The sequence below is a fragment of the Liolophura sinensis genome, chromosome 8 (assembly GCF_032854445.1).
Source record: "Liolophura sinensis isolate JHLJ2023 chromosome 8, CUHK_Ljap_v2, whole genome shotgun sequence".
Lineage (NCBI taxonomy): Eukaryota > Metazoa > Mollusca > Polyplacophora > Chitonida > Chitonidae > Liolophura > Liolophura sinensis.
The window spans coordinates 29888766-29910075 of record NC_088302.1 but is presented as its reverse complement, the minus strand read 5'-3'; the positions used below and the strand labels follow the sequence as shown (position 1 = coordinate 29910075).

The following is a 21310-nucleotide window of genomic DNA, read 5'->3' as shown; positions in this document are numbered from 1 at the left end:
ATGGAAAAAATGTATGTTGTTAGCAGCAAAGTACAAAGTATTTACGTATGTAAGCAGTGCTGTGTTTTAAATGTAAAGCTCTAGCTACAGACGGTTAAGAGGGTGGCAATTTGTCATGTCTGGAAGAATGTATGTGAACGTGTGAAGGCCGTCTTTTGTTAGAGATTGAAGACAATTTTATTTGGGCTAAATTTGCTAGTATATGTAACTGATACCCTATACAATGTAACAAGAGACGTAAGAGACATTCAAGGCATATATAAGCTGCTTGTACATACGAAATTTTATTAATAATTACATATATATGCACTTGAAATAGCTTTCAGTTTTCATAGCCAGCCTTACATAAAAACTGCCAAGTTATCGTTAACACTAATGCTGCAAATTTATGTTGGGCAGATGATACCAATTTACATCCCATGCACTTAGCAGACAAGTCTGGTGAAGGACCAGGAGGATAAATAATGGTGGTAGTCTGTCATTGCCAGCTGTTACCTAAGCAGAAAAAACAGGTGCTTCCCTAACTAGATCTATCTGAGAAGCCCAATTTGTGTACATTTATTTGGTAGGATCATACATTTATTAATACTCTATGATGCAAGTTTGTAATCCGTTACCTGGGTTCAAAGCAGGTGGTCTCCTTTCACAATGCATTTGAGATATTGTTATTTATTTATTTATTGAAGCGATAATTTTGTATTATAACATCCTACTCAAGAATTTTTTAAAAGGAGTGCCCAGAGTAAACCACCAGCCTTTGGCAAGTTATACTCTTCCATGTGTGAGATATTTCATTCGTGAAAGGAAGACAACACAAGAAAACACCTTTGTTTGCTTTATATTGCCACTAAGATCCCACACACAAGTGACCAGAGGAATACTGAGCATTTCCTGTTCTGAGATTCGAACAGGGAATAAACCACCGACTTTTGACATTTATCCCACAAACATGAACTAAAGCTCGATTCCAGTTGGCAGGCAGCCTCATTGGTCAAAGGCAGATTGACGGAAGCTAGAATTTGGTTGCGCTCACTTCTCATGCAACCCCAAGGCAAGCAGCTTAACCATGCCTCTGCTCCCTATTTGTTCCATCAGACAAATTTGATCAAACCAATAGATTTTGCTGGTTATAGTAATAACTGTCACATGAGATAGGAGCCACTCAGTTTCATTCTACCGTGATCTTACAGATTTCAAATATATGTGCATAAAATCATGTTAGTATGGTGAGCTTGATTTAGTAAGCCGTTGCAATTTAATCTAATAATGTGCCTGGCGTAATGTCAATGACAACATTACAGTGAAGACTTACATGTATGTTACCAGAGCTTGAGTACTGCGCAAAACATCAATCAAATGAATAAATATGGTTTCCGGAGAAAGTAAACCCTTGGAAGTCCTGACACTGTAAACTAGATGGCCACGACAACAGGTGTGAAGTAGGTAATACCTGGAAACATGATTTGTACAAAGAACCCATGCATGTACAGAATATGATTTACATATTGGGATGACATATTTATGCTGCAAATTATTTAAACTTTCACAGGGCAAAAGAGCAGGTGTTCTTATTTTCAAGTTACAAATGTAACCTCATAAAGGACAATGGTTTTAATTTACTCCCCATTTTTTTTTGCTTCCTCCATCCATATGGCATAAAACATCAGTCAAATAAATAAAATAAACAAATCATAAACCAGACTGCACAAGTGAAAACATTTGAAGACATTATTTATATTTTTTCATCAGATTTTATAAAGCTGTAGGTGTAAGTCTGCTTGTTCATGGCAGTAATGTTACAGGAAATTACAGTTAGAACAAACCTATATGTATGTTTCTCCAACTAGAAGCCTAATGTTTTAATAATATAAAAGCATATGAATAGTAAAAGATCATATTAAACTATTACCTTACTATCTGCATGACCTTGAACCAGTCAGTTGCAAAGGGCTGGTTGGTTTCCCACAGAAATTTAATTACTGGTCAGTCAGAGCCCAAATCTTGTTTTAAAACTGTGCCTTTAAAATTAATGTGTGCCTTTTTCAATAAACATGTACTTGTCATGTATACAAATTCCACATCCCAAGAAACGAACATTTAAAAAAAACAGAGGAAAAAAGTATAATGATGAAGTCTATTACTTTATAAGTGGAGTCATCTGAATGTAAAAATGGAATTCAGTCTTTTCCAATTTCTCTATGTGTTCATACAAACATCTTGTTTTGGTGAAATTTCATTGCATCTTGCTGTTCTTTCATTCAGAAAATTGTCTCCTGTTCACATTGAAATAAACCTTTTATTTCTGGTAAACACATATTTTCCTGATCTTTACGGAAGCCATTTTTAGAAGCATCTCTGAAATTGAGGAAGAAATTGGTCACCTTATGCATGAGTTAGCTTGACAGTCACTCCATTTATCTAGGCAGTCACTCAGACTCTAGTTTTAATCCTTTAAGTCAGCAAACATCTTTCACTCGGTCTCTGTTCAGAATCCTCTCCATCAATTAGACACAGACCTGAGATGCAAGAACCTTTGATTCCTCCAACCCAGGGACTTTTGCTTGAAAGCACTGTCTAATACCAGCGGTTTTTTCTTGGCAACTGAAGCCATTGGAGAGTTGTTTTTACAGATAGGTTTTTGCCCCACTCTGTATTGCCTGGCTCCCTCTACTCATCAATGCTTTCTGACCCTGCCGATTCAGGCTGTAATAGCGGAACCCTCTATCTATAATGATTGGATTATTTGCTCTTTGATGACCTATCCTAGGGATCAGTTCTACATCTTCAATAGCTCACAGAAAGCTTTTAAGAAAGTTGAAAGAGACATCCTTGGAATGCTCAGATACCCACTTTCAAACATATCTAGAGCACTTTCCAAATTGCATTTACTTAATTCTGAGTGAGTGAGTGAGTGAGTAACGTTGTACATTTACTTAATTCTGTAGTTCTATATTTGTTAAATATCTGGGGTTTTTTTTTATTTTTATTTTTTATCTATTTACATTACCCTTTCCTTCGGAGGTAAATAGAACAGCTGTTCTAAAAATAGCGTTCATCATAAACTGGTTGGTGACAGCATACTACATTTATAGTTTTACATCCTCACATCATATTTACTTATGTATTTGATTCATTAATGCCACAGTGAATAATTTGTTCAATAGCCTCTGCAACCAATATTTGGAGACATGCCCAGAGAACTATGGGATATGGGGAATTATTCCGCACAGTTTTATGAAGCCTGCATCTTTAATGACACAGTTAACAAATTATTTTTTTATAGTGTCATTTTCATAATATTTGTATGCATAGATTTAACTGAAAAGAGTACTAATGTGGTTGAAAAGGTTGAAGATTTACAGTATATGATTTAAAGGTGGAGGTTGAACTCTAGTGTAAACCAGCAGCCTTTTATGAGTTACCTGTGAACTGTCGAACATGTGACATTATTGGTACGAAGGCTGAGGGGCATGTGATCTTTACAGTGTACTTCATGCAAGACCACACGAACTGTCGAACATGTGACATTATTGGTACGAAGGCTGAGGGGCATGTGATCTTTACAGTGTACTTCATGCAAGACCACACAACAGAACACATGTTGTGTATCCATTGCCACCAAGGTCACCCTGAACAATGAAAAAATCAGCTGTAAGGATAGGACTGAATCAACATCTGGTATAACCAGGTGATTGAAAAACTTTTGCCATAACTAACGACAGTATGTCATTTTGCCATTCTCCCGTAGATCCCCAATCGCCAATCTTAACACATCATATACTTTGGTGCCTTTGTCTTTCAGTATTTTTCCTTTCAATTAATCTGGAACTTCCATGTACACATGTATTGTACATCTTGCAGCATCTTTTTATAGTCCCTCGACAGATCTCATATCGCCTGTCTACAGGCCATTGTGAGTTGAACAGAGACAGACTAATGAGAATGGATTGAATCTGTGAGGTCATACAATGTAGGTTTCCCGAGCCTTTTGTCAGCTCTCAAATCCATGTGGTTTAGTAGAAACAAAGCAGATTTGTTACTTAAGGCTGTGGGCAGGATTGAGGTATAAACTTTGTGGGTGTCTGGTGGTGTAGTCCTGTAAAGTCTGTACAAAAATTGCTGCTTTCTTGAGGATTCTGGATGGCATATATCTGCATATAGCATACATGTAACACTGTTAATTGTCTAGAGCGGAAGGTATAGATACTGTAAAATGATGATACACGGAAAAGATTGATCATTATTAAGGCCTCCTTGTTTAGCATTTTAACTAAGACTTTATTTCTACATCTCCTAGTTTTCATATGACATTCCTTCCTACATTAATTGATCTGGTCTGTAATTAACCCAGTTTTGTTAAGATTCCTTTGAAATGTCCTTTATCAAATATATTTGTGCGTGTATATAGACTGGTTCAAAACATGCCTATGAGGAACAAAATACAGTCAGATTAAGTTAATTTGGACCTAGTAAATCACAGTAGTTGCAAACTTGTAGATTGTCATTAAATCCCATGACCTATGGAGGTGCACACTTGCACAAGTACATTTTTCATATTGTTTTGCCAGAGTTTACCCTTATTTACTGGTATCCTGACCCCAGTTTCACAAAGCTGTCTAAACATTACAAGCTCACAACTACCATGACCATGCAATGCCAACAGTAACCGTGGCTGTGGTAGTTAAGTTTATTTATTTATTTGGTGTTTGATTGGTGTTTTATGCCGTACTCAAGAATATTTCACTTTTTCGACGGCAGCCAGCATTATGGTGGGTGGAAACCGGGCAGAGCCCGGGGGGAAACCCACGACCATCCGCAGGTTGCTGGCAGACCTTCCCACGTACGGCCAGAGAGGAAGCCAGCATGAGCTGGACTTGAACTCACAGCGACTGCATTGGTGAGAGACTCCTGGATCATTACCATGCACTAGCGTGCTAACCAACTGAGCCACCGAGGCCCCTGGTAGTTAAGTGAATGTGGCGTTAAGAGTGCTTCATGAAACTGGTCCCGCAGGTACTACATGTAGTTTTGAACAATTCAACAAAATGTACATCTACAATATTATGCATACACACATACACATGTATATGTAGTTGATTGAGGTTTTTAACTGTACTTGTTTATATTTCGTTTATATAACGGTTGTCTTGGTTTACAAACCTATGACAAATGGTCAGTAACAAGGACAGAATTCTGATGGAATCTGATGCCCTTCACGAGGACTGTATGATCTCGGCGTATCTGATACAAATCCCTTGACATGAAACCTTGTTTCTCAACTACTTGTTGCCTGGAGTGTGAGTGACCTGTTAGATAACTGAGCCACTGAGGGCCCTAACATATTAATAGACATTGGCCTCTGAGAGCAGATAGGACATCCTCTATCTCCGGGCATTGTGTGAATCCGTCAAAGTAAGTGCGGTAATCTGATAAAGAGAGTAAATATTCAGCCTAGCCAGGGAAATGGTTATGCCAGTGGATTTGCTACATGCCATCAATAGTCCGATAGCATATATCAGGAGTGTAAATTCACAAATGTTTGCCTGTGTGTCAACTGTAAATGCAAATCTCCGAGGTTTTTACCTTGAGGAGTAAGGCTAAGGTTTCCTTGTGGGCCAGATGAGTTTCTACAATCCTGGCATGTGAATAGAAGAAGAGATGCATTTGATCCTACGCCCAAATTCTTGATTAATTCTTGGTTTCTTCAATAAGTTGGTCACGGTAGATGTTTTGCCCTTAGGGGTCACTCTGACGTGGGTTTCTTGGGAGGAATTCATTGGAGGGAGTTTTGGGAGCTGTGACAAGGGGCTGGGAGGTGAAGAAGTGTTGAATACCTCCTGGAACTTTACATTCACTGGACTGACAATGGATTATTTTGGTTTCATGGATCAGGCTAGTCTGTTTTGATTGGTTGTATTGAGCCAAGCTGTCTTGTTGACTCGGAATCCTGATGAGCCGATTGCTGTCTTGTCAGTTAGCTCGCTGCTATACAACAAATCGCACATGTCGTCTGAACCTGATTTCATGGTCCATCAAGAATTTTGCACAATATTTTAAAGAATAGATGCATGATTGTTAGTGACCTTTTGAACACATCATTTTGAATGTGTACATCCGTGCATCCTAAAATGCAATTACAAATGCATTAAAATGCAAAAAGAAACTATGACTAGTATTAATTTATTTATTTATTTGATTAGCATTTTGTGTGTAAGTCATGAGTCAGTGGGTGGATATCGGGCAACTATATCTTTAAACTGGGGCATTTAAACACGGGCTTGTCACTTTAGCGAGGTGCCTGAAGCCCAGAATACAAGATGACAGGAAACCCTTTATATGTGGATGACAATATGGTGAATTTCCTCTTCATCTATTTGAATACAGTCATGGTTTATCGGTTGAAGAAAACCAAAACATCCAGGATTATAATAAAACCACAGCTATTTAACAAACTTTATGACTTAGAGCTGCAGACAACACAGAGAAAGAGTTGAGTTTTACAACATTGCAGTCAGGGGCTGATCAGCTGTGACAAGAAAACATAACTGGTATCAAGACATCACAACAAAAATGTGGTACAAATGTACTTCCCATATTCCAACATATTTTGATTAGCATTTTTTTTTTCCAAAAATAGGCCAGACTGAACGTCTGTTGAATTTTTGCCACCCCTCTCCCCCAACCCCCAAGCCATACAAAGAACAAAGAAGACTTGATCACAAGCTTCTCTGTCCGGCTGAATCTCTACCTTATTACCACAGCTTGCTCATGTCAATACCTTTTAGCGACCAAGTCCCAGGCAAGACCATTTCTAGCCCAGGAATACATGGGCCTGAAAGACTGAAGCAGTGCCTGGGGCCAGCTGGCTAGACGGATTGTGAGAAGCGCTTGATCACTGCAGAGTATCTTCTTATGTTGAGAACATCCCTTAAAAGCCCATATTGAAGGCTTTTTAAGTCTCCATTCAGCAGTAATGAAGGATACCAAATCTCTGGCAGCTAGATCATAGCTTTCATGCAGTTCGACACTTCCCAAGATTATTTTAGCCCTTATCGTCCTCTGGCTTGTTTCAGGTCTTTGTTACGTACCAGAATTGGATGTTTTATTTCTTATGTTTTGGATCTTCAAACCTCTTGTGGGTTCAGTTTTGCTGTAAAAATTCTTTAAAAAAGCTCTTTTGAGATACTCTGACAGAATTCTCAAGTGTTTGTCTTCTTGTCAGATTACCATGAATGGAGGATAAAGCGTGGAGTGATTAAATGTGAAAATGTGACAAACCCAAGATTGTCTCAGCATGATTCTCTAGTGCTCCTTGTATTCTCCCCGACTCTGTCAAGTTGATTATCTCAGCATGATTCTCTAGTGCTCCTTGTATCCTCCCCGACTCTGTCAAGTTGATTGTCTCAGCATGATTCTCTAGTGCTCCTTGCATCCTCCCCGACTCTGTCAAGTTGATTGTCTCAGCATGATTCTCTAGTGCTCCTTGTATCCTCCCCGACTCTGTCAAGTTGATTGTCTCAGCATGATTCTCTAGTGCTTCTTGTGTCCTCCCCGACTCTGTCAAGTTGATTGTCTCAGCATGATTCTCTAGTGCTCCTTGCATCCTCCCCGACTCTGTGAAGTTGATTGTCTCAGCATGATTCTCTAGTGCTTCTTGTGTCCTCCCCGACTCTGTCAAGTTGATTGTCTCAGCATGATTCTCTAGTGCTCCTTGCATCCTCCCCGACTCTGTCAAGTTGATTGTCTCAGCATGATTCTCTAGTGCTCCTTGTATCCTCCCCGACTCTGTCAAGTTGATTGTCTCAGCATGATTCTCTAGTGCTCCTTGCATCCTCCCCGACTCTGTGAAGTTGATTGTCTCAGCATGATTCTCTAGTGCTCCTTGTATCCTGAATCCCTTGAATCACACAGTTTGCAGTTTTTCCAAGTTTGTCTGGATTAAAACGCAGCTACATGTACATCGTACATCTGGTTGATTGAAATACCTGCCCCGTGACATGATTTTATGTATGATTTTTGATATACTCCATTTCACCTTAAATTTGGAATGTGAAAATGCAAACTTTTTAAAAAAAAAACTCTTAAGGTGGATGAATCAAGCAGAATCAAGTAAAATGTGCTATTTGAAAAATTATAAAGTTTAGGATAAATACAGTATTTTTGAAATGACTTTTGATGTACCACATTGATGACATTGTACCTCACTTTTACACTTCTTTTGCTTTTTTACTTTTGCATTTCTTATCAGATTGATGGGTAAGCTTTGTTTGGCTATTGGCAGCATTCAGGGCTTGAACAGTTATGACAGTGAACAAAATTTGTATTCTTACAAGCATGCATGTTGGACGCGTTCTTAAGCATTTATGTTTCAGTGGTATACTCGGGTTGAATGATGGAATAGTGAAAGCATTTTTGTTTCAGGCACAATCAAATGCAAAGTGTAAACATACAGACAGAAGATACCAGTTAAATGCAGTAGTTATCTAAATTAAATCACCAGTAATTTCATAGAATTTTTTTCTAGCCAAAACCCTTCTTTAGTACATATTATGATAAAAAAATTCATGTTAAATTTTGTTATTGACATCAACGTTCATGTGAGTTTTCAACAACTAATCACGCTTCTGTACTAGCGTACAGTTTGTACTGGAGGCTGATTACACTTTTAATAGTTTGTGGAAAAATATGGGGTATTCTGGTGGATATGTATACCCTTATTCCTCAACCTTTTTGCACACTTACAATTTCATTTTGGAGACACAAAACATTGGTTGGATTGGTCATTTTCATTTTATCCGTCTCCACAGAATAACACCTTCAGAATATGCTTAAACAAACACCTCATAAACATGTGGGGGGCCTCCGTGGCTCAGTTGGTTAGTGCGCTAGTGCAGCGTAATGACCCAGGAATCTCTCACCAATGCGGTCGCTGTGACTTCAAGTCCAGCTCATGCTGGCTTCCTGTCTGGCTGTACATGGGAAGGTCTGCCAGCGACCTACGGATAGTCGTGGGTTTGCCCCAGCCTCTGCCCAGTTTCCACCTACCAAAATACTGGCTGCCGTCGTATAAGTGAAATATTCTCGAGTACGGTGTAAAACACTAATCAAATAAATAAAACATATACACATGTGAAAAGGTTGAAGAATTACAGTATATAATGCCTGCGATATGAAGATCAGTAGCACCAGTTTTCTTGATGTTTAATTTGTGATAACACATGTCACAAACTTTATTTATTTATCTGATTGGTGTTTCACACCGTACTCAAGAATATTTCACTTATACGACGGCGGCCAGCATTATGGTGGGTGGAAACCGGGCAGAGCCCGGGGGAAGCCCACGACCATCCACAGGTTGCTGACAGACCTTCCCACATACGCCCGGAGAGGAAGCCAGCATGAGCTGGACTTGAACTCACAGCGACCGCATTGGTGATAGACTACTGGGTCATCACGCTTCGCTTGCGCGCTAACCAACTGAGCCATGGAGGCCCCAATTATCAAAATAGTTGTTTGTGTAACTTTGCCCTGACTGTTGACTATAGAAAAAAATTACTGCCAAATTAGGATTTGTATTTTGAATCACTATTTTAAGGTAGTCTTGTAAATCATTACAGATGTTTTAATTCATCAACTTTGCATTTAGTTTTGTGCAAGCTGTGATTGACTATACTTGAGTGTAATTCACCATGTACCTAATTCTTGTAATTTGTGGGACAGGTATTAGTGGTGTTGAAGGTAGAATATTATATTTACAGCCTTTTGGAAAAGTAAAGATATGAGTATATTGTTCATTAAATGGTCTAATCATGTGAGAAAAGAGAAACTAAATACTCCTGCTACGATTACAAAACTGAGCAGACCAGTTGTCCCAAAAATTAGAAGAAATAGGGTATTGAAACATTAAAACAGCTGAAACAATTACCATAACGTATAGTTTTTGGTACCTCATGTACATGAATTGTCTCCCTTGTGTTTGCAGTGATATCAGTTCCCCAGCAGGTGGCTGACAGATTAGAACCAAGTGACGATTCATCGGGTCCATCATTGATCGACTACTCGGAAAGGCGGTCACTGCCAATCTCAATTCCTGATTATCAGACGATAGAACATGGAGGAGAAAAATTTGTGGTAATTACTCTGACATTTACATGACAACGTTCTGACATTTATATGACAACGCTCTGGCATTTACATGACAACGCTTGTATGTGAACACAATACTTTGATCTGGAAGTATAGCTTCTGAGATACTTGTCAAATGTGCGCTGTCATTCTAACGCATGTAGTAACTTGATAACTGGTGTTTTCCTAAAACTCTGCAACTTACCATACTTTGGTATGTGTTTATTGCTGGGTTTATTGTAAGCTGTGAGCAGATTTCTTGTGTTGTATAGCACCGCTTACCATGGTAACAATTTACATCTACAAAGCCCAATAAATTGATGCTTTATGCATAAATCGAAATTTGTACTTAAAAAAAAAGATTGGTTAGTCATGCTTCCAAGAAATATACATGTATAGTATATTGCACTTGAACCCTAGAGTTAAGCAATGGGACAAGGACAGTGTCCTACAGCAAACAGTATGTGGACAGGAGTTGAATGGTGCATGGCAAAACTGCCAGTTGTAAAGAACAACGTAATGTTTTTAATCTGAATAGCTGGAATGTATGTATATATATATATACATATATGTATACTGCACCAACTGAAAAATATTTCCAGGCTTGCACTCTCCATGTACATCCAAGTTAAAAACAAATTCTTATTTAGAGCAATCATCCACTCTCTTACTTTGATATTTGAAGTCCAATAAACTAGTGATGCATTGTATTACGCATGACCCAGTACGTTCTGCATGTTGGGAAGATGGTATTAGTCCCTATAGAAGATGTTAATAGGCTGTGCAAGGCTTAACATTATGCTTGGTACAAACAGTGTTGGTGCATGACCAGTGACCAGTGCAGCCTGGCAGCTGTCAAATGGTAAACTCAGCTGATGTGTACAGGACTCTGTGTCAATGTCTTGGAGGTGATGGACACAAAACTGTGGAAATCTTATCAGTCATATTGAGTTGGAAGGGCCTTGTTGGTATAGCCGCTCCAAAAACCCTCACTATTCAAATGGAATTCATAAAAATCAATATGCCGTGGGATTCTGTTTCTCAGTTAATTTTTGGGCAAAGCTCCTGGGGTCTCCCCAGCCTTAAGCCTTAAGCGGGAATGAGGCTCTTCTCGGAGTCCGAGCATTACTTACTGGCCATGCTTTTTTAGACGTCAGAAAATTCCCATCCCTCCTGAGTGAGCTGTCATTTAGAGAATATAGACTGATTGCTGGCATAATTGACCATTCTTCACCAGAAGGAAGCGGGAGTTTTTTGTTGCAGGAATCAATAAGTGTCCAAAATTCACAAGGCGATGTAATAATGATGCATTAAAATAGAGTTTTTGATCAATTTTTGGCCAACATTTCTCTCAGTAATGCATGCATGCATTAGTATAATGATAAAAGTGGCCTGTCTTTGGAGCCAGTGGGGAGGTCTGCCAGCAATCTGTGGATGGTTGTCGGTTTCCTCTGGGCTCTGCCCGGTTTTCTCCCACCTTTATACTGGCTGCTGTCATATAAGTGAAATATTCTTGAGTACAACATAAAACACCAATCAAATAAATAAATCTGGAGCTAAAGATTATTGTGATGATAAATACAGTTACACTAGACAGTTTTTTCAAGGACGTGTGTGTCTGTTCATGTGTTTGGAGGGTGAATGTAATGGGTTGGGCCGGTTAATTGGGGAAGTAACTAGAAGAGGGATTTTACAGGTAGATAGGAGAAGGGAAAGAGTATTTTTGCATTCCATATATCTTTGCTGACATGCAGACATGCACAGTATAACATTCGGGGCCTTCTGTTTGTATACATGTATGTATTGACATGATTTGTGTAATTTTGACGAAGATTTTTCAAAAATCTTTCTTTTGTGTTTGATAATGAATGATGTAGGGTTTCATGTATGTGTGGTAAATGATCTAAAAGTTTGCTAGCAAAATGTGCATTTTTTAAAAGGCGAATAAGCGTCACAAAATTTTACTTTTAGTGCTGCAACTTACATTTTCCAGTACAATATATCACCCAAATTTCCTGACAACCAGGAAAACACATGAAGTTGTGAGATCAGTAGAACTCTCAGAACCAGGCAAATAAGCAACCGATAGTCAAGGACAAAATATTAGGTCATTTTGTATATTTAATTTTAACTTCATGCTGTAGTCAGGGATTAAACGATAATGAAAAGCATGTTTATAACTAAGAGAGATCTACATATCATGCACGTATGTATGGAAATATTGTGGCTACACTGAAAGGGGAATTAAAAGAGCATACACACATTCCTCATAACAGCTACATGTATATATCGATTCTGCCCTTTAATGAATGTTTACCTGTAGATGTAAACAGCATTTTCATTGAGCATACTTGTTACACAAGACACTGCATTCTTTACCTAAGATAGGCTGGATTTATATAGCCAATTCAAACCAGATGGACTTTCAAAGTACATGTACGTGCTAATAATGACAGCCATTGCTCATTGTACATTTAAATATATACTGTACCTGTGTCTCACTTATCAGCCTTTCAGTGTGGTATGCATACGTAAATACCAGTAAAGGGTCATGTGTTCAAGTTATGTGTAAGTTCTAATAACAAGTGCATGTCTTAATTGGAGCACTAGGCACAAAAACAGGCTAGATCCGTTGCTTGTAATGCAAGCACAGGTACCGGTATTAAAATTTAAACATTTATAAGCAGCTAATTAGAAGTTGATGAATATTGACTGGAGGAGGAATAGGTTTAAAGGCTGTTTTCAGAATAACTAGCTTTGACATTTTGTAGTTACATGAATCTGTTTTTTTGAGTTAATGTTCATATTTTTAGAGCTTTCTTAAAGCTCTTATAGACATATAGTTGTAAGGATTATCTATGAAATTCGGAACTAACTTACTGTTGTTAAAATTTTTTCTTATGTGGCTAGTTGAATTTTTGGCATAATAACACAACGGCGGTCAAGAAACTTGAGGCACATCATCTCCTAACATACCCCATGACTTCTTCCCACACAAAGATCGATGCATTGAAACATCTAATTACTCTGATCAAAAATTGAATAGGTCAACATGGCGAAAAGACACCACCACCCCCCTCCTCACCCTTTCCCCCCAAACAAAAAAGAACTCATTTGGCTATTTTCATTATCCCTGTATCCGTTGTGACTTTAAGCCTTAGAGTGGAATGTATTTTTTGAGTATAAGTGTATACCTGCTGACATCGCTTCCATACACTTAAGTATACAGTGTTTAGTTTCGTCTCATCTTCTGCACGAATATTGTCGCGATTGCTCTTTATGTATAAACATAGTACATGTTTTTCCTGTCATTATTTCAAATGATAAATAACACACCCTTTTTTTTTTCTTCTCTGAAAGTGTGATAAAAGCCTCTAATAATTATTTTGTTATGATGAACAACATCTTAAATTTATATGAACGAGTATGCTTGTTTTTTGGGGGTTTTTTTATATATCTGAAAATCGCTGATCTAAAAATAAATGGGGTGTACATGTGCATGAAGTTCATGTCTCGGAAAAACCTGTGATAGCTTCTGTGATAATATCTTGATCCACCAAACCTTCCTCGCTGTGGTTATTTGACTAAAGTGTTAATTATTCTTCTTTTAATATTAATTTATTTATTTATTTGATTGGTGTTTTACGCCGTACTCAAGAATATTTCACTTATACGATGGCAGGCAGCATTATGGTGGGTGGAAAACGGACAGAGCCTGGGGGAAACCCACGACCATCCGCAGGTTGCTGACAGACCTTCCCACATACAGCCGGAGAGGAAGCCAGCATGAGCTGGACTTGAACTCACAGCGACCACATTTTAATATTTAACCTGATCATGCAGGCCTACAGGGCCAAATATGTAGAGCAGTTTTAGTTCCACAAAAATGTTTACTGTTGGGCAACCAAACTCATTACACTAGCTGCAACCAAACCAATCACACTAGCTGCAACCAAACTCATCACACAAGCTGTATTAAAACTAACAAGTAAAATTGAACAAAAATGTAATTATGGTTTACCAAGTAAAAGCTACTTTTCATACAAATTTCATGCATTTGCAGAACTTCAGAGCATAGAAAGCATCATTTTGAGTTGCATGCCACAGATGGGTCAGGGTGCCACTCTAGCTCAGGGTGCCACTCTAGCTAGGGTGCACTCCATGGCCAGGGTGCACTGTAGGTCGAGTGACACTCCACAGTCAGGGTGGCACTCCACGGTCAGGGTGGCATTCTATGGTCATGGTGCCACTCCATGGTCAGGGTGCCACTCCACGGTCAGGGTGGCACTCTATGGTCAGGGTGCCACTCCATGGTCAGGGTGCCACTCCACGGTCGGGTGCCACTCTAAGGTCAGGGTGCCACTCTATGGTCAGGGTGCCACTCTAGCTCAGGGTGCCACTCCATGGTCAGGGTGCCACTGTAGGTCCAGAGTGCCCACTCCATGGTCAGGCTGCAACTCTAGGTCAGGCTGCCACTCCATGGTCAGGGTGCCACTCCATGGTCAGGCTGCACTCTAGGTCAGGCTGCCACTCTAGGTCAGGCTGCCACTCTATGGCCAGGGTGCCATTCCATGGCACTGTAGGGTTAGGCTGCCACTGTAGGTTAGGGGTGCCACTCCACGATCACGTTGCCACTCCCACGGTCAGGCTGCCACTCTAGGTCAGGCTGCCACTCCATGGTCAGGGTGCCACTCCACAGTCAGGGTGCCACTCACGGTCAGGATGCCACTCCATGGTCAGGGTGCAACTCTAGGTCAGAGTGCCACTCCGGTGCACATACATTGTGCAGTGTACGTACACCATTGATAAGGTACAGGGGTCTATTCCACAAAGCGGATTCTGACTTAAACTAAAATTTAAAAACTCATGATGATGCTTAGTTTTTGGTAATGGAGCATGAAATTTTGACAAGTATGTCTTAGGATAACTTTGATGAGGTGGACTAACTATTAATGTCTAAAGCCCAAAAATAAGCTTTTCGATTGTGTTTCATATTTTGATTTTGGTGAGTAATGGCTTCAAGGAATCAGCCCCAGATCCGTATTTCTGAAGCTAAGAACAATAAAACAAACCTACATGTACCTGTATTAGAAGATGGACAAACTCTGGATGGTTCTTCTAGCCATAAACCTGACTGCAGTAATTTGCATGTACATGTACCATCAGTCCAACAATTCTTATGTATCTGATGCCGATAAGCAATCTGAATTTGATAAATATCTAGAGGTTTTCAAGAATTGCATTACATATATATTGTATGAAAGCTCTGCTGACACAGTATTGCATGGGGGTGGTGTCAAGCTGTCCAGCTTTTTAAGTAACACACTCTGTCTCAGTGTGCTTTTTTTTAGTTGGAGAAAACAAAAACAAAACTTGTATTCTTAGAATTATAAGATTTTTTTTCAGTTGAAGTTTTACCAGATATACATCTGTAGCTGTGCTGAATAACATTATGATATGTAATTATCTTTCCCCAAAGTGACAGAAACATTAGCAATATTTCTTCTGTGGTCCCCAATGGCTTGATCCTAATCCTGACAGTATTTTTGTTGGTGTCTCCTCTGCTATTAGGGAACTCTGGCATATCGATCAGACCTAAATGGGAAGAATTTCTGGCTTTATTACAGTCTTTTATTCCCTAATAAATAATAAAGGAAGAAAAATAGGGCAAAATTTGCCTAGGTGGTGATTAGAAGGCATGGAGAATGATATGTAAAATTTTATGTAGGAATCTATAAGCGACTTGAAATGAATCATGTTGCAAGGGCTTATTTTTTTCTTTTTTCGCAGACTTGTTTTTAAGTTGACTACGTTAATTGAACTGCAGAAGTCTTGTCATTTTTTTTTCCCCTGTAGAATATATTGTGTAGTAGCAGAGGGACAAGAAGGTTTCAACCAGCATTCTAATGAAGGGAGGCCGTAAAGCCTTTCATTTCATATAGTGAATCAAGCTTGTGTACCTTCTTGTTAACTGCATGGATTCTTAGGCAGAATTTGGTTCAGAGGCTGTGTAAAGCAGCCAGAGATGTAGGGAGAGAAAATATAGAGGGAGCCACTTCTGCAGAGACAGGAAATGAGTCTAGGGAGACCTTTGATTGGCTTAAATGATTGATGGCCTGGTCATGTTTTATCTGTGTCGTCTGGTTTGGGAAGAATATGGTATAGCATCAGACTGATTAATGATGAACTAGAGCATCTCCTATCATGAGGGTGGGGATGGGGCCTCAAGATATATTTGCTGTTGAGTTGCTGATTCTAACAGACCAAGCCTTCATGAATACTGGTCTTTCTATTGATTATTCAATCCAAATACACACATCGAAGACTAGAAGAAGAAAAAGAGTCCAGTCAAATACCTTATTTTGATGGTTGGCTTTTTTTTTTCTTTTCTTCTGAAAAATTCATCATGTTACTCCCTTACCATCTGGACTTTCAACCAAACAGGAACAGTTGTTGAATCTTCCTGCTTATCAAGAGGATGTTTGATGACAAAGTTGAATATGATATCACCATGAGTATATAACCGATCCACAGAATGAACTCTCTCAATGACGGTCTTTCGCTCTTTAAATAGCACAGCAAATGTTCTAAATATTTTGCTAGTAATTCATTTGGTTTATTTGTTTTTCAACACTGTTTTCAGAAATTTTTCACTTATGCGACACAGTGGTGGTGTGCTTCAGGGTAGAGGAAACTGCCCTAAACCAATGACCTTTGGCAAATTTCCGTTGCACGTGGGAATATGCACGCCATATTAGGGAACACAAGTGGTCTTCAACAATTGTAAAACTGTGCACACTCAACCACTTATCACTAGAGACACACTGGCTGTGGAGAAGAGGGATCTACAGTCTGGCCCTGTCCAAGACCGGGTTTGAACCACAGACCTGTGATTAAAAGACAAGTGTTCAACCATTTCACCATGGGGCCAAAATTAATCACGCTGACATCTACTGAGAATGTCATATCATGTAGGGGCCTCCGTGGCTCAGTTGGTTAGCGCGCTAGCGCAGCGTAATGAGCCAGGAGTCCTCTCACCAATGCGGTCGCTGTGAGTTCAAACTCCAGCTCATGCTGGCTTTCTCTCCGGCCCGGTTCTGCCCGGTTTCCGCCCACCATAATGCTGGCTGCCGTCGTATAAGTGAAATATTCTTGAGTACAGCGTAAACACCAATCAAAAAAAAAAACAAAAAAAAAAAATCATATCATGTAAAAATATGTCACAACGTTATTTAAATATTCTATATCTAAAGAACAGCTTAGCACACAAAAGTGGACAGTGATGTCGTTTTGAAAGCTAATTGTTGAGTCAAGTAGAAGTGTGAAGTGCCAGATGCTTTTAAAATTACAAGAAGTTGATGCTGTGACTGCAAGTTGTTGTTGTTTTTTTTTTGTACCACCTAAACGTCAACGCGCGAAACAGTAGCTGCATGTCTGTGGGTAGGGCTCAGAAAGCGAGATATTAGTAAATTACCACACGTACACTCCACGGAATGACATAAACATTGTTCAGAAGACCAGGAAGATATCGGCGAATGTAAATCACTTGACTTTTGCCGATGACGTGCAAGTGTTTTCTCATATTTTCATTCCCCTGAGAAAGTCAAAGGAAGACTCTGTTCCCAAATACGTATTTTACTATGGATAGCTTCCTGGCTGTGAATATTAAAAGTTCCTAGCCGATTTCTTGGCTAACAATTTCCTCTCCCGCTATTGACTTATCTCGTTATATATGTATCCGATACCCGGGGGTGGGGGGGAATGGCGTATACTTTACTGAACTGATGACTAGTGTCCTTTTGTTTCCATGGGGAGTCGAGATTTGAAATTAATTACTTACTTTGTGAGATAATCATTGTAAGATGTTCTAGGAAATTTGTAAACATTTCAGCTGTCAGCATTTTTGACGGCAAAATATAGAATTCTCCGTGATCCAATTCCTTTCGCCACGCTATACTTTAAAAACACACCTAATCTGGCAAAGTTGAATTGCTGAGAATTGTGTGGCTCTGGCTATAACCAGCGCGACATGTTCACTAACACTGACGAAACTTGGACACAGGCATATATCTCCAAGGACACGTCGCTCAAGTTATAGCTCAGGTGTAACTTACGTAAATTCCCCTCCTTTATTTTTTGTGAATTACATCAATTCAGTCATGGACTAGTATAATCATGGTGAAGAATCCCCAACAGAGCCCCTTTTATGTTGGCATCCGCCATTGTTACTCTTATTTCATGCATATGTACCACATGAGCCCTTTATGTTGGCATGGAACCATACAGTTAGAGAGGTCCCAACATTTAAAAAAGGTCAGGTGTGTGGATACCTTTTCTCCCCGTCAAAACTGCAGGCTAGGGAGCATGTAGCTGGGAATATATTGTTATAATTTCCTGAACTGTCATCGAGATCACCACCTGAGAAAACTTTGGTGGATAACACTGTACCTGTTCACTGATACATTGTTGTGGAAACAATGGTAGGAACACTTGGAAGGGCAGGTGCATTTCTAAATGGACACAGAGAAGTTCACGTACAAAGACAAAGCAGATATGTTCCATCCTTTAATCTTCATGCAACACAACATGATTTTGGCTCTCCACTTCCTCATGCATGCGTGAATGTTTGGACAGGGCAAATTAGGTTAAAACTGGTGATTTGAGCTGAGGGTCACTTAGGTGCTTACACTTTTCATACTTTTAGACAAGCATGCACATTGAATGATGTACAGGAAGACAGAATAAAGGTCTGATCCTTCACATGATGGAAGAATCCCCTGAATTCTGCTATTTTTGTAGGTCTTGAGGTTCCACTTCGCTCGGTTCAGCTGGACAAGATTTTGGTTATATTTTCACATGCTCACGCCCTCTGTACAGGACCCAAAAGGGCTAGCATAAACTGTTGACTTGATTCATGCCGTGGTACTCATATAAATGTCTAACAAATGTTTACCTGTTAGTTTTATTGTAAAGATCTAAAAATATTTATTTTGAGAATTGCCAAATATTGGCAGACATAATTTAGTACTGTGTTCTGATCAATGTTAAGGAAGTTTAATTATGATCAGTCATTTGAACAGGATTCTATGATTGTTCTTCCCTTCTGCAAAAAAACCCCAAAAAACACCTACCTACCCGCTTGTTATAAAGGGCTTGTAACATCCATCAAACAAACAATATTTTAATTTTGGCCTGAGCCCACTCTCCATTTTGATAGTAACATGCAAACGTGTACCAATTATTAAGGGATCCAGAATCATTGATGCAGTTTCCAAAGCATGCATTTAAATTTGGCGTTATATCTATTGATTTTACATAATGTCCTGTGTGTGCAGGGGTTTTCTTCATCTCCCCCCTGATGTAACTGAGTGGATGAAATCATGCCAGTAAGGTATTACAACTAGAGCATAAAATACCATTGAAATAATAACGGCTGTTGTGATGTCCAAATAAATTTGCCATCTAGTTATATGTACAGAAATGCAATAGACTTAACACTTGTTAAGTGATGACTTTGGTGAGCATTAGAATGTGTCTGTGTGTATGTGTATATATATATATATATATATATATATATATATATATATATATATATATATATATATATATATTTGACAGAGTGCTTGTATTAAGCTCATCTGTGATATGTAGGTGTACATGTATAAATCTGCAGACTAGACCACTGTGAGTGAGCGCAAATTTCCCCACCTACACAAGTCTATTCCAAGCTTTATGAAAACAGATAAATCTCTGCTGTTGCACCCTAGTTTTGTGAAGCACCTGTTTGCTTTACCAGTACAATGATAGTTATTTTACAGAAGTAGTGATGTGTTTAGTACAAAATCGAAAATAGGCTTTCAGTAGCATTTTTCTTTGCTCAGTCATGTGTTATTGAGAGCCATTTGTCTTCCACCAGTGTGGTGTGCAAGTCTGTACATCACATGTGAATTTGGGGCTTCTAGTACAGAAACCTTTCACCAATGCAGTTGCTGTGAGTTCAAGTCCAGCCCATGCCAGCTTCCTCTCCAGTCATACAGGAGAAATTCTGCCATCAAGCTCTACTCATAATGTGCTGGCCACCATTTTCCCCAACCTTTTTGCATGTGAAAGAGCATTTTTTCAGTGCAATTTATCCACATTTTTAATTGATTTTGGGGACATGTACATTGGTTGGATTGGCCAGTTTCAGCACTTCACAAAAAAGTGCAATTTTATCAGTCAACACAGAATAATGCCTTCAGAATATGCTTGAATAAACACCTTGCAAACATAGGAAAAGGTTGAAGAAACACAGTAAGTGAAGTAATTTTTAGTTCAAGCCCAGCTCATGCCAGCTTCCTCTCCAGCCGTAAGAGGGAAGGTCTGCGGATGGTTGTGGGTTTCCGCCCGGCTTCCTTCCACCATAATGCTGGCTGCCATTGTATAAGTGAAATATTCTTGAGTTCGGCTTAAAACACCAATCAAATAAATAAATAAATAAATAATTTTTTAGTTCTATGTAAAACTCTAATGAAATAATAAGTAAGTGACATGAATTCATTGACTGATTCCCATATCCATTCACATTTTGCCCTGTCATTTTCATTTCAGGTGTATAATATATATATGGCGGGGCGACACTTGTGCTCGAGGAGGTATCGGGAGTTTGCCACAATACACACTCAGCTCAAGCGGGAATTTCCAGATTTTAGCTTCCCAAAGATGCCGGGAAAGAAACTGTTCACCTTGTCAGAACAACAGCTTGATGCCAGGAGGAGAGGGTTAGAGCAGTATTTAGAAAAAAGTAAGTGTTTTTTTTTTTAATATTGTAAAAGGGATATATGTATTATTATAATTGCAAATTTATGATTTTATATGCTTGTATAGATTATAAAGATGTCAAGAGTTAATATATATATATATGAAATATGACTTTAGTTCAAGCTAAATGATGATTTTGTGATGTATTCTTTCTATATTGGTTAAATTAAGATTTTGACCAGGATGACATACGTTTATGTACATGTAGTTTCACTCATTTTGCATTCATGTGGGAAGGTCTCCCAGCAACCTGCGGATGGTCATGGGTTTCCCCCACCATAATGCTGGCTGTCCTGTATAAGTGAAATATTCTTGAGTACGGCATTAAACACCAATCAAATAAATAAATAAATAAACATTTATTAACATGTGTTAACCTAACTCA

General features: G+C 38.9%; 1 protein-coding gene across 2 annotated transcripts in view; it reads left to right on the top strand.

Annotated features, from left to right (window-relative positions):
- The window catches only part of LOC135472325 (sorting nexin-27-like), a 63365-nt gene that overhangs the window by 25890 nt on the left and 16165 nt on the right, over window positions 1-21310 (top strand). For both annotated transcript variants that reach the window (XM_064751785.1, XM_064751784.1), the window contains exons 3-4: window positions 9983-10131; window positions 20716-20908. In XM_064751785.1, the coding sequence (XP_064607855.1) occupies window positions 9983-10131; window positions 20716-20908 (342 nt within the window). The remainder of the gene's footprint in view (window positions 1-9982; window positions 10132-20715; window positions 20909-21310) is intronic.